The sequence below is a fragment of the Akebia trifoliata genome, chromosome 2, assembly GCF_017979445.1.
Source record: "Akebia trifoliata isolate Shusen 1 chromosome 2, ASM1797944v1, whole genome shotgun sequence".
NCBI lineage: Eukaryota > Viridiplantae > Streptophyta > Magnoliopsida > Ranunculales > Lardizabalaceae > Akebia > Akebia trifoliata.
This window is the reverse complement of record NC_141376.1, coordinates 590729-604957: the sequence shown is the minus strand read 5'-3', so window position 1 is coordinate 604957 and position 14229 is coordinate 590729. Positions and strand designations below refer to the sequence as shown.

Here is a 14229-nt window from a genome sequence, read left to right as displayed (position 1 = left end):
ACTGCCTATTACAATAGACAAACTCTAGTATATTTTGAAAAGAGGGAAGAATAAGTCGATATAAACAAGACTAAGGATAATCTGACTCAATAATTTTCACTCGATTTGTACTTTGTCGATGTGGCAAGTGCATAGAACCATATATATTTTTTCCTTGTATATCTCGAAGAAAAAGATCTATGGACTTGTCACATCAATCAAGTGAAAGTTTTCGAGTAAGAATATCACGACTCTATAGACAAAGGTATTAGGTGAAAGGTGTGAGCATGCTAAGTTGATTAAAGTTTGTCAGTGCTAATATCATGATCTCCGTCCAAAATAAGTCTTGAAATACTTAATTACTGACCACTAATTTTACTTACCTAGAAAAATAAAATAAAATAAGAATTAGACATTTTGTGTGATTTTTTTATACGATTGAGGACTTGTTCAGTAATGTCGTAATTGATAGTAAAGCCATAAAATAAGAAATCTTCCTACTACTTTTGCGAATTTCGTCTACCTACTTGATAGATAATTTTTAAAATGGCACCATCGAAAATCTTGGTAAAAGTTAGTAAAAGAGATATTTTTTATGTAAAACTTATAAACTAAATGAGTTGTGATAATATGACACCCCCTATGGCACACGCCCTCTATGCCCTCATTATAGAAGCAAAGATCTCTTGCTTCGAAATGCACAAGAAAAAGATTTATATTTCTACATATCCCTATGAAATGATCTACGATTCTTTGATGGGGGTGTATCTTTTAGAGGGGGGGGGGGGGGGGGGAAGCTATATATTTTCTTCTTTGAGTTCGAACACAGATAGTTGCTTATTCTTCTCCATCGAACTCGATTTCTTCCAAGTAAGGATTCTATCTCTCTCTCTCTCCCTCAACCTTGATTTTTATTCGAACAAATTGATCATCTTCAACCTAGACTAAAATCCTCTATCGCCAATGGATTTTTCTTCCTAAAAATTATCATCTTCAAAATCAACTTCCTCCAAAGTCTCTTTTCTCCCTCATGGATTTCTACCATTTTGGGACTAAGTAAAGCATTTTCTTTTTTGGTCTGACTTTCTAATAGTGGGAAGTTCTAACATTCTAAAGTTCTTGAGATTAAAGAGAAGGTGTTGTGCTTGGTTAGACTCAAGATTCATCCCAAATAAGTCCTCCTAACCACCATGAAATTGAAATCGAAATCGAAAATTAAAATACTAACGAGGAGCTGAGTCAATATTTGTATAGTGGTTGAATATCTCTATTGTTATAGCATAGTCGAAGGGGGCATGTTGTATAGAAATTATTTGATAATTTGTCTATGAGAATTGAGAAGAATTTATGGTTCTCAGCACATCGTTACGTTAGCTCATAAAAAGGTTTTGACCTAGTTAAGTGTGTAATTTGTGTTATCTCTAGGGAGGTTAATCCCATCTCAGCCGTTTGTTTGATGGAGAGTTAAAATCACGTTTGAGGCTAGTATTTTCCTTGCGATATCTTATTGTACGAGTATCTCGAAGCAGTCGTTTCGACAACTCAGATTACATTACCACTACATCTTTCACGAGCCCTTCTTTAGATAGACTTGGTTTTGTTATGGGCTCATCGAAATTCCAAAGCCCCACTGGCCACTAAACTACACCTGACTATAAAAAACATTTTCCAGAAAACTATGTATGGTTTTTCTTGAAAAGAAAACTGAAACAAAACTTAAGGTTGCAAGAAGGCAAAGAAGCAGAATGAATGAGAAGAAGTGAGTGAGTGAGTAAGAGATCACCAAAATCTCTTCTGATAATCTGCATTTTCCACTCCTGAGCTCCAATGGAATACAGAAAAATCAAAGATCAGGTGCTAATCTTGATTCCATCACTCTCTTTTTGCTGATTAAATATCATGTTTTATTTGGGGTTTTATCGATCCTTATTTTAGGTTAATTGTCAACCACCCGGATAAATTCAGCATTAGAAGCTCAAATCTGATCTGGGTTTGTTTTTTTCCGTAGTTCAAGCATTGTTAGGGCGACACCCCCTTTATAAACATTTTAAGAATTAATCGCAAATGGGTTCCTTTAGATCACTTATTTTGCAGCAAAACAGAAATTTCTAGTGAAAATTGGACGATTGGTTGTGGTTCTATAACACATCAACGTTGTCTCTGGTTTAATCTCAATCTTCATAATTTACCTACAATAAGAAAAGCGGCTCATGTTTACCATTTTGTTGCTTACTGCTTAATTTGGCATCTGGGTTCCTTTATTTAATTGAATTTTGTTCAAATAAAAATAAAATTTGGGCCCATACAACTTGGCCGAGAGTAACAGATTTGAAAATCTAGTCTGAGCTCTTCATTTCAATTTAAGTTTCCATGTGGGTTCCTTCAGTTCAGCCGGGGAATAAATCTTGCTTACAGCACATTGTTGAAGTTTATTTATTTTGGGCAATTTCAAAAGTTCCAATGAACTAACTTCATGTTAAGTCAAATGACCCAAGCCCTTGTCATTTATCAGGATCTTTATGCGTTAAGAAATTTTATGATGCCATTCAGTTCTGTTGGATTGAACATTTGGTGTGTGATAACTTTATTGAACCGTTTCTGTTATTACGTGACATGGACTGAATTTTCTATTGATGTGTACCGTATAGAGTAAAGATGCTGATGTAGTTGAAGATGATATAGAGAGCTCACATGGGAAGCCTCTTTCAAGTGGTATGTTTTTCGTTAAAGTTCAACCTCGAACTTTAAACACTACCTCTTTGTGTAATCTTCCTTATTTATCTTGATTTGATCAATCTTTCTACTTAATTTGCAGTTCCTATAAATAACATGGCCACTTTGGGTAATAACTTAAGTGATCGGTCCAAATGGAAGGTTAAGTAAGTGCTCTAAGAAACTTTAATAACATATGAAATTGGCATAGCTCAATTTTGATAATAGTAATTATTTAGCTCTATTTCTCATTATCATTTTTGTCATTGGCATAGGTCAATTGTTACAATTGCATTGACTCTGCTTACGAGTTCACAAGCAATACTGATTGTTTGGTCCAAAAGAGCTGGAAAGTATGAGTATAGTGTGACCACTGCAAATTTCTCGGTGAGGAACAATAGTTATCATTGGATAGATTTCAATAATTCCTATTTGTTTCTCTGTTCCAGTTCATTTTTCTCCCTTTTAGTAGAAGATATGTAGCTTCAACATAAAAGTATTCTTTATGTTGTATTAAACACTCCCATATGACAAGGATTATAAAATTTGGATGATCTATTTTTGGAAATAGGTGGAGGCTTTGAAGTGTGCTCTATCACTTGCAGCCCTGGCAAGAGTCTGGAGAAGTGAAGGTGTCACTGAGGATAACAAGTAAGCCATTTTGTCTTCCCACATATTAATTTTTCATGAGTAGTTCAATTTCATTGGAATGTGGTTTGCTTTCCTTATAATATTGTGGAGAACCATTGATAAGATGCCTTTGGTTGACCTTTTATAGGTTTAATGTTGAAGTTTATGTAAGTGTGTTCTGCAATCTGTAGTGTACTATCTTGATTGGCTTAGAAATAACAAACTACAATGGTGATCTATTGCAGACAATGGCATTGCTTCTAATATGTCTTCCTATGGGTATTAATTGATGGATTCACTATCTCTTCCAGAGTTACTCTCAGTGGATTTCTTTCAATGAGTTCATGAGCTCTGAACGCTCTAGAGTCCAGAGCACTGGACACACTTATTCACTCCTAGAATTGATGCTTCACAACCATTTTGTGTACCGATACAACTATGCAAAATGGAAAGGGTTAGATGATAATTATTCCTTTGTCCCATATGTGTGCTCCTCAACATTTAACAACAGGATCATAAGACTGCAACATAATTTATTGGAAAATTGTTTCTTTATGCCCTTGAATTGTTTTATTTGCCACTGATGTAAGATGATATTTGTCTTGATGCACTATGAAATCACATGCAACGTCTGTTTGTATGTATTAGCAATTTTCTTAAAGGATTGAGGAAGTAGGTTGAACTGAACTGATTCAATATGTTCCATAGTGAGTTCTATGGTACCCATAGCTGTAAAGGATAGTCAATTAACTCATAGCAGTGAATTTGGTAGATCTGATCAATCAATTCTTTTTTTTTTTTTTGCACTATTCTCCATATTTTTCCTAATAAAATCCTTAGAATTTATTAGGTTGGATGGTTATTAGGGTTGAGGCATTGACCTTGGAGATTTCCACAGTGGAAATTGTCATCGATTGGTGGTCCAAAATGTTTCCTAGGGGGTTTCCATTGTCATCATTTGGTAACTGTTAATGATTGAAAATAGATATTATGTACTTTCTTTTATAGGTCTTATACTGTGTGTTCTCAGGTTGAGTACAACACTGGATGAAGTGATTGTTTACCCTATTCCTGCCGCACTTTACCTTGTTAAGAACTTACTTCAGGTAAGTTTCTGTAACTGTTTGTTGTGTTTTTTACCTATACATAAGATGAAACATCAGAGGACTTATATTTTATTCACTGTGGCAGTATTACATCTTTGCTTATGTGGATGCTCCGGGATACCAAATACTCAAGAACCTGAATATTATCAGCACTGGTGTGTTATACCGTATCATTCTGAAGAGAAAGTAAGGCTTTACACCATTTGATTTCATATTTTTGTTTGCTTTTTTCCTAAACTGAGTTTTTAGTAAAGACCCTATCCTAATAAATTATTGGACCATAACCGGAGTCATGGCGATGTCATTGCTCTAAGGGTTTCATATTTGAAAGGAAGAAAAAAATCCATCCTCTGAATCCTCTTGAGAATATGGCACAAAAGAAAGTGGCATTTATGTGCTAGCCATTCTGGAGCTGTTTGGCTAAGGATCACGAGTGAAGCTGAAAAGTTTCGAAAAGTACTAATGAACTCTGGTTGTAGTCTCAGGAGAAAGATAATGACATAAAATGCAGTATTTTAGTGTGAAACTTAAATGGAACAAGTAGAAATTAGTGAAATTCTTTAGGTATTGTGCATTGACATTTTTTTTTCCTTCAGGCTAAGTGAGATTCAGTGGGCAGCTTTTATTTTGTTATGTGCAGGATGCACCACAGCGCAACTTGATTCTCGGTAAGTGTAGTCTATTGTCTAAAAGCTGTGCCAGTAGATTTTTGCTTCATCAGTTCCATGAGATGATTTGGGCATACCTATTTTGTTAATGGGGCCCACGTGAAGATGAGTCAACACATTCTGATGATTAGATGTCTTATGGCCATTTCATCAATAGAAATATTTTGGATTATTACAAATTTAGTGTACATTGACAACTAGAAAAAATGGTATTTTTGGATGGTTCTCATATCCATCTTTTGGCATGTTGGCCTCTGTGGTTAATCTGTACCCATCGATGGATGCTCAATAATGATGAGCTTATGTATGACATGATGCATAGCTTATTCTTCGGTCTCGTGAATAATAGATAATTCTGAACTATCATGTGCCATCGTTAATGTCAAATAATAATCATTGAAGAATTGATTGATCAAAAGATTCAAGCTGACTTGATAGGTAAATGGGTTCCCCTTTCATCCAAGCCGACATGCATAATTGTTCTTCAATTGAATAATCTAGTCAGAACTTCATATGCAAAGCATTGAAAGAAATCATATAGAAGAGATTGTTCTATGAAAGAAATCATATAGAATAATCTCTTTACAGATGTAATCTCTTTTTCATGACCCAGTTTCATCTCTGATTAATTGATTTTCTTTTCCTTTAACTTTTTCATGGTCTTTTAATCTATTAGCTATGCCTGGTAAAACCAGTCCTTGAAATTTTAACTTTTCTATATCATGCTCTTTCCTTTGTTTCCCTGTGCAGTTCAGATCATGTTCTTCAAACTCCTTTTCAAGGTTGGATGATGGCCATTGTGAGTTCTGAACCTCTATGGGCTCTTATATCCAAGAAGTTAAAGAGGAAGAAAAGGGTTTTTTTAGTTTATGATACTTGTGATCATAATTATATTTTGGTTTCTTGTGAAGGTAATGGCTCTCCTAAGTGGCTTTGCAGGAGTCTACACTGAGGTATCATTTTGAACATGGGCTATGCTTTTTTGCTCTTGTATCACCATGTTGTGTAAAGCTGCAATTTATTTCCATTTTCTTTTTAGAACAAGATCGGATTTTCTGAAAAGATTTGAATTGTGTTCAAACCCAAAAAGATGGGTTCTGTTGTGATCGTAGGAAAACCAATCAAGGACATAAAAAATTCAATATGGTGTTCTAAAATCTTGATCCAGTAAAAAGTATCAAAAGAATCAGTATGTTGCAAGTTTTATTACACTAGATTTTCCTGATTCTTTTAATTAGTTAGGTTATGCATTTCACAGGCTATAATGAAAAAGCGTCCTTCAAGGAATATCAACGTGCAGAACTTCTGGTTATATGTCTTCGGGATGGCATTCAATGCTATTGCAATATTTGTTCAGGATTTTGATGCAGTCATGAACAAGTAAGTTTGGCTGCATCTCTTACTTCAAATTGTGATTCCTGCTATTTTGTATTGCAATGGACAAGTTGTTGATGTCAAACATGGGAAAACCTGAAAATTCACACACTACATTGCACTGCACTGGGCTTAGACTCATGGTTCAGTTGGTTTGACACATTGCAAAGCAACTCTGAGGTCGTGGGTTCAAGCCCAGCTTACCAATAAAAATTGTGCCACGCAGTTATATGGTAGTCTTGAGAAAAATTATTGTAAGATTGTTCTAGGATAGTGCTGAGGTGGATAAGGACTTGACTTATGTGTAGGGGAGATTTAACGTCCACCTAAACCTCTTGTGTAGCTGTTTTGGCATTGTGGCCTAGCTGAGAGGGTCGTAGAGAACCTTGTAGGACTGGAGGATTTTTTATTGTTATTATTTTTTGTGTGCGTGTGTGTGTGTGTGTGTGTGTGTGTGTGTGTGTGTTGGGGGGGGGGGGGGGGGGGGGGGGAGGTTATGATTAAAGAAATGATCTAGTGCAACTGGAGAGGTTTCTGTCCAGACGCCATTGGTGGTGTTCTAGGCACCGGCAAAGACTCTTCGTGGGGGCTCAAAGCCATTGTGTGGCGCTGGCAAGGGTGCAACATGTACACCCTTGGTTACAATTCAGGTGCCAGCAAGGATGACATGAATGCCTATCTACAAAAGTGTTTATTTATATAATTATTAACTGAAGAAGTAAGATAGATGTATGTGGTTGTCATACATCACATGCTGACCCTCGGGAAGTCAATAAATCAAGATGCCCCTACAATTTAGTCAATAATATATATTATGAGATATTTCGTTTAAAATATGAGTGGCACTCTGCCAATAGTGATCTGTATCCTACTCGTAGGAAGCCGACAGGGGACTTGCTCAAGAGGCATCATGCGGTGTGCCGTCTTGAGGCCTGCTTAGTGCAGAGCCCCGTTGTCCTAAACAGTATCTTTAGATAAGCTGAAGTATATGTAAAATTAATTAAGCAACATACAGGTAATAGCTGAAACAAAACAATTAATGAATTAAAAATTGTTTGAAAAGAGTGTTGGTATGTGTCTGACATGTGAGTACGGCATGATGCCCAATCTGGAAAATATTCAGGAAATAAACTGTCAGGAGTGGCAATTTTCTGACCTGGTAGCCATTCTTATTAATTGTACTCGACCAGCCGGTTCAACCCAATTCAACTGAAATTAGCCAGTCTGACACATCAAACACTCTTTTTTGTTTTTTGTTTTTGAGAGATGAACTGGTTAGACTGTCTAGTTGTTGTTCAAACTGATCCCTTTATCCTGTTTGTCTTTCCATGAATCATATGATTCTTGACTTTTACTTTCGTTTTTACAAATGAGCCAAAAAGTCAGTTTTTTTTTGTTCCCTTTGTACCACATAATTTGATTTAGGGGAGGGTATTCGATCAAATCCAAAACAATTAAAAATGGATAAAAGTGAACTAATAAAAATATCCATTTTTTTTATGTTTGCAATTAACAGCTGCTTGTCACCCACTTCTTCTTTTCCATCCTACTTTCTCCTCATTTGTTTGTGTGTGTGCATGCGTGAACCTACCTGATCTCATCATTTACCTGAGCCTAAGATTTTGGGATAAGAATTTGATATTTGGATTTAAGTTAATGGATGGCTCATAAATTTTAATTTGCTTCAAATCGTCATCATCATTATTATCACCCCAATTTACAAGTTCAGTTTGCTTCAAATAATTAAATTAAAATTATTTACATTGCTTATAAATGCTTATTATCATTTTTTTTTATGAGTTTACTCATTTCAATGTTCAGGGGTTTCTTTCATGGGTACTCCTTAATTACAACTTGTATGATTCTCAATCATGCACTCAGGTATTTCACATTAAGAGCCCTCATCTTTTTGGACATTGTGTACATCAAAAACCTATGCTTTGGTATACTACTTTCATATTTGAAATGGTGTTATATGTGCAGTGGTATTGCTGTATCAATGGTAATGAAGTATGCAGATAACATCGTGAAGGTAAGACATGCATTACTGGTTGGCATTTAGATGATCATACGTAATTAACAGTAATAAAAATTTGTGCATGGAATTTAAGAAAGAAGTCTGATGTTGTTTCCTTAAACTAATGAAGGCAGCAGATTTACTTGATGATTCACATCATACTTCAGTCAATTTAAATGGTTGACGTTTATCTTTGACTTAATTGAGTCAACTGAATCAGTTTTACATGGTTGCCTGTTAATGTGCAGGTGTATTCTACTTCAGTGGCAATGCTTCTCACTGCAGTTGTATCTGTGTTTCTCTTTGGGTTTCATCTGTCCCTCGCTTTCTTCCTTGGTTCAACGTGAGTACTTCTTGTTCTTCCCCATAGTTACTTCTTTCTATATAACGTGGAATACTTGCACCAGGTCAGACAGAGCACATCCCACCTGCCTGTTCTGTATGGCATGCACTCACAACTCATCACATCTAATATGCTTAATGACAAGGAATACTCATCTAACATGGCATCCCCTATTCTATTATGAGGGACAAAGAACCCATCCTTGTATGTAGCACACTTTCTGGGAGTGTTGGGACCCAACACTTGAGTCCTATGAGATTGTTGTGAGTGAAAATGTACTAATCCTATGACTTTAATCATCCAACCATAGAAAAAGAGGTATACAGGTTGGCAGGAGCGGAGCCAGGATTTTCTTGTAGTGGGGGCAAACTATGGTTAGTTGTATAGTTGAAGGACTTGAAGATGAATGGTTTTAAGAAGAAATTCAGAGGTTTTTGGTTAGAAGTTGAAGAAAAGGATATTTAGGTCATTAGTATATGATAAGGCCCGGTCAAGAGGCAATGTCATAAACAAAAAATTGAAGGAGGGGGGGGGGGGGGGCAAAAATTGGAGGGAGGTGAGGTTGTGGGGGCAAATTGGGAGAGAGGTGAGGGAGTGGGGACAAATGGGCCATGTAATTAGTTGAAAATATAGGGGTGTCTCAAAGTTCTGTGGGGGCAATTGCCCCCACCAGCTCCTTACTAGCTCCACCCCTGCAGGTTGGATATGCTTCACCAGTTTGTTTTCGTTTTCCTTTTTATTTCTAGAGCTTCTATTTCCATTCCCAACTTTTCATTATAACACACCAATCAATGAAATTCAATTTCAAATACCAAATAATGATATATGAACTTGAAATGTTTCTGCCTCTTAATCTTCTTGTGGGAATTTTTTGGAAATGAAATTCTATGGATGATCTCATTTTCTTCTTCAAGAATAATAAGAGTTCAAAATATTGAGTTAGAAAATTTTCACTTTTTGATCAGCCATCCAAAATTGATCAGCCTCAGTCCAAGAGAACATTGCTTTGTCTTTCTTTGTAGAACCCTTTTCTCCCCTAAGTCTATTTTTTTTTTTTTTCTCTCAAAGCTTCTTTTCAACTTCTAGGATTTCTTCTACCATAAAGAAAATTCTTTCTTTATGCTTTCCCCCTTCTTTCTCTCTTGTAAAGTCGTCTTCAAATAAAATCCTAAACTCTTCTTTTCCGTCTTGCTATTCCTCGTGTCTTTCTCCCTTGACCCTCTTGGTTTGGACAATAGATAGGTGGATTGTAAAAAAAAAAACAGCGAACCCCATCCCTTAAATAGTAATTTATGTGATTGTTTTGTGATAATGAAAAGCTGGTGTGGCAATATAAGTTATCTCCACAAAAAAAAAAAAAAAAGAAGTCACACACACACAATGCTGTGTTTTATTACGTAATCATCCAAGCATGTGTGCCACATATATCACAGGCCGGGAGGCACTCTTTCTTCCTGTCCTGATGCAAGTATCACTAAATGGTTCCATTTAATTCTCCTTGACAACAAATAGAAGTTAACTATGCTGTGTGTTATGACTACAGGGTTGTATCTGTCTCTGTATATCTGCACTCCATTGGCAAGCTCCAAAAGAAATAATTTTGGTTTTTTTTTACCAATTCTTTCAGAAGCCTAGTTTTACAGTGTAAACAATCATGCGGATTTTTTTTGCTGTTGTATACATATTTTTATAATTTGATCTTCTTGAAATAACCCATTTAATGCATCGTTCTGTAAATTTTTTGCATGATTAGTTGCTTTTTTTTGGCTGTGTGACAATTTAGAAAAGTTCCAGCAAACAACACCTTGATAGTGTAAATGCTTTATCCAGTTGAGTGGGTCGGACGATGGTCTCACTAAGTTAATTTGCGTGCCTAATTGATAGATTTATTGCAAATCGGATTACATTTTCATTTGGTGTGCATTAGAACACAAGAACAGAAAGTTGAATGTTGAACAAGATCTCCCCCAACCGGGGTTGGTGAGCTTTGGTGCGTCTTGGTGATGGTATGTTTGGGTGATTTAATCATTCCCCTCTCATACTCAAGAAACAAAGACAATACCATCTGGATATGGCTCTCTTGTACGAACTCGTCATTTTAAAAAATATATTATTTTTATTGAAAACTACAAACTTAATGATGTATTCTATTTCCACGGGGCTATTTTCCTCACCTGGGAAACCAACAATACAAATGAATAGATTCAATCATTTCGATGGGTCTACATTGCTCAACTGTGACAAACTATAAAACATGCTCACTAAAGTGTATCTCGTCATAAATCTTTTTTCATTTTTGAAGACAGATCAAGCATATATATCTTGTATCAATCTCTTCATTTTGAAGAAAATTGGGTGGTTGACTCAACAAATAGCATTAATGAAATAATGCCAGACCCCAACCGTGTAAACACAAAATCCAACAGTTGGAAATTTCTTTGTGATACATATCACTGACATATGTTTCATAGGGATATGTATAAAATCCCAACCGTTGGCTGTTGGCTGTTGTGCTTATACCAGTGGGATTGTGTGTTATTTCTTGGGAAAATGGTAAGTCTCAACCCACGGGTAGGGGTTCTCGATCAACATGATGATTGGGATATTAGGTATCCCCAAGAAAAAATGTATCCCTTTCAAAAGTTATTAATTACTGGAAAATCACAATTGAGCTCTTTGAAAAATCTGCAAAACATAAATTTCAAAGTAATATATCATTGGAATCTAGACATACATTAAGGATGAATCTATATCCAATTCGGATCAAGGGACATCAAATCATATTTAACCCATCTTTTATTCGGATCTACTCCAAAGTTCCAAACTGCTAATTTTGGATTTTGAATCAGTCGGATAAAATCTAACCCATTTTATGTCCAAACCATGGTTGAGGCTATATTTCTTGAGTCAACAGAACCCAGCAACAAAATTAACGATACATTCCAATATTTTCCTCTTGAAAGCATTGTTTGTAGGATTCAATAGGGGATTGTTTGGGGATTTTATTGGACAGCTTCAAACCTCGTTTGAAGTTGGTGTTTGTTGCAACTATAATGATATTATTGAAATAAGAATAAGTAGAGGATGCTTGGATTTGAAGTCCTCTTAAAAGAAGCAAGCTTAAAGACTCGGTAATCTACGGGGAACAAATCAATTCAACTACTTTCCTTAAAGCAATACATACGAAGCAAAACCTTTGTATATAACTACCAATCCACTCTCTCCCTCTTCAACCATCAAACTCTTCTCTTTGTTGTGAGTCTAAGGATGGCTCTCTCCTCATTATCTAAACTCTCTCTTCTCTCCCTCTCCATGTCTATCCTCATCTGCACCGTACTCGCTCGAGATTTTTCGATCGTGGGTTATTCATCGGATGACCTGACATCCATAGATAAACTCATTGATCTATTCGAATCATGGATGTCGAAACATGGTAAATCATATAAAACCATTGAAGAGAAGTTGCACAGGTTTGATGTCTTTAAGGACAATTTGAAGCACATTGACGAGACAAACAAGAAGGTGAGTAGCTATTGGCTTGGTTTGAATGAGTTCGCAGATGTGAGCCACGAAGAGTTCAAGGAGAAGTATTTAGGGTTGAAAGCTGAGATGCCCAAGAAGAGATCAGAATCCTCTAAAGAAGACTTTTGTTATAAAGATGTTGATTTTCCCAAGTCTGTGGATTGGAGAAAGAAAGGTGCTGTTACTAATGTGAAGAACCAAGGTGCATGTGGTAAGTATAGCAACCAATCCCCAACTAGTAATTTTTTATTTGAAAAAAAAAAAAAAAAAAAAAACTTCTATTACCACACCAACTTTTACTTAGAACAATAACATGTATGTTAATTCTTTGTTGATTTCATATGAATTAGCGTGTCTTAGTAAAAGATGGTTTTGCAATAAATTCTATCTTTTTTTTTTTTGAAAAAAAAAAATTAAATTAAAAAAATGTATTCTCATACAAATGAAAAAGGGTGCAGTAATTAGAAGGATCCATGCATGCATGCATGCAGGCTGAGTGAAATGGTAATTTTAATTGCAGGGAGTTGCTGGGCATTTTCGACTGTAGCAGCTGTAGAGGGAATTAACCAGATAGTTACAGGAAATCTGACTTCACTGTCAGAGCAAGAGTTGATCGACTGCGACAAACCTTTTAACAATGGGTGCAATGGAGGTCTGATGGATTATGCTTTTGCCTTCATTGTCTCTAATGGTGGACTCCGCAAAGAGGAAGACTACCCATATCTCATGGAGGAAGGCAAATGTGAGAAGAAGAAGGTAATAATAAGCTTATAAGCCCACACCACTCATTGTTGCAAAGAGATCCAATTGGATGTGTTTACTGGGTGTGGTAATATTAGTTCTCTACTTTTATTATCCAGACAATTATTTCTAGTCTGGATTCTGGATGTTAAGTTGTTTTTATTGAAGTTTGCCCAATTGGCCATAGTTGGTGGGCTTAGACTCATAGATCAGTTGGTTTCACGCATTACAACGCAGCTTTGAGGTAAAAAAATGGGCCACGGTTGATCCCAATTTGCTCAAAAGATGTCGGCCTTGAAAAAATGCCCATTGAATTATTTATCCTTATTATTATTATTGATCTTGTTGTTTATCTGTTATTTTTTATTTCCAGGAGCATTCGAATGTGGTGACCATTAGTGGTCACAAAGACGTTCCTGAGAACGACGAAGAAAGCCTCTTGAAGGCACTCTCTCACCAACCTCTAAGTGTTGCTATTGAGGCCTCGGGTAGAGATTTCCAATTCTATAGTGGGGTAAGCTTTTTTTTGAAGCACGTATGTATGTATGTATGTATGTGCCAAATGCATTCATGCATGTATGTATGGTACCTTAGCCTTGACAAGATCTTTGTTCCACAGGGGGTTTTCAATGGGCATTGTGGAACAGAACTAGATCATGGAGTAGCTGCAGTTGGATATGGAACATCCAATGGGATGGATTACATCATTGTGAAGAACTCGTGGGGGGAAAAATGGGGAGAAAAAGGATACATAAGGATGAAGAGAAACATTGGAAAATCAGAGGGGATATGTGGGATTTATAAAATGGCTTCTTATCCTACAAAGAAGAAGTGATGTATCGATATGTATTGCTATACAATATTGCTTCATGTGTCCAGTTTTCCTCCTGACTTAATGAAGCTTAAGTGATGTAATCTCATTTCCTCCTCTTTTGAATAAAACTAATGAAATACAGAGCTCAACTGTTGTGAATTTTTCCTAAATAAATGGAACAAGACGGTCGTTTGATTTTATTAAAATCATTGTTTTTTAAATGAATTCATTTATAAATTGCTCATGCCAAACTTTAAATTCCAGCAAGAATCACTAGTGCATTTCTCATCCCAATCAAAATGTGCCACGTAGACACCATATGT

General features: G+C 36.0%; 2 protein-coding genes across 2 annotated transcripts; both read left to right on the top strand.

Moving 5' to 3' along the window:
• Window positions 1-1033: 1033 nt before the first annotated feature.
• LOC147408530 (CMP-sialic acid transporter 2-like) lies at window positions 1034-10554 on the top strand. The gene is made up of 15 exons (XM_086419194.1): window positions 1034-1833; window positions 2628-2691; window positions 2795-2858; window positions 2967-3078; window positions 3263-3342; window positions 4352-4427; window positions 4513-4613; window positions 5024-5095; window positions 5846-5894; window positions 6007-6048; window positions 6354-6475; window positions 8291-8350; window positions 8453-8501; window positions 8735-8829; window positions 10373-10554. Exons 1-15 carry the CDS (start codon window positions 1807-1809, stop codon window positions 10425-10427), a joined length of 1068 nt encoding a protein of 355 aa, XP_086275320.1. The 5' UTR covers window positions 1034-1806; the 3' UTR covers window positions 10428-10554.
• A 1501-nt stretch (window positions 10555-12055) lies between these two features.
• On the top strand, window positions 12056-14074 carry LOC147408529 (cysteine protease XCP2-like). The gene is made up of 4 exons (XM_086419203.1): window positions 12056-12562; window positions 12872-13107; window positions 13466-13606; window positions 13712-14074. Exons 1-4 carry the CDS (start codon window positions 12097-12099, stop codon window positions 13925-13927), a joined length of 1059 nt encoding a protein of 352 aa, XP_086275329.1. The 5' UTR covers window positions 12056-12096; the 3' UTR covers window positions 13928-14074.
• Window positions 14075-14229: the final 155 nt, after the last annotated feature.

Excerpts from the sequence above, each read along its gene's own strand:
- LOC147408530 (XM_086419194.1), top strand. The coding sequence starts at position 1,807 with ATGGAATACAGAAAAATCAAAGATCAG. Across the intron at positions 3,343-4,351 it reads GGTGTCACTGAGGATAACAA|GTTGAGTACAACACTGGATG; the intron begins GTAAGCCATTTT and ends GTGTGTTCTCAG. Across the intron at positions 8,830-10,372 it reads GCTTTCTTCCTTGGTTCAAC|GGTTGTATCTGTCTCTGTAT; the intron begins GTGAGTACTTCT and ends TTATGACTACAG.
- LOC147408529 (XM_086419203.1), top strand. The coding sequence starts at position 12,097 with ATGGCTCTCTCCTCATTATCTAAACTCTCTCTTCTCTCCCTCTCCATG. Across the intron at positions 13,108-13,465 it reads GCAAATGTGAGAAGAAGAAG|GAGCATTCGAATGTGGTGAC; the intron begins GTAATAATAAGC and ends TTTTATTTCCAG. Across the intron at positions 13,607-13,711 it reads ATTTCCAATTCTATAGTGGG|GGGGTTTTCAATGGGCATTG; the intron begins GTAAGCTTTTTT and ends TTTGTTCCACAG.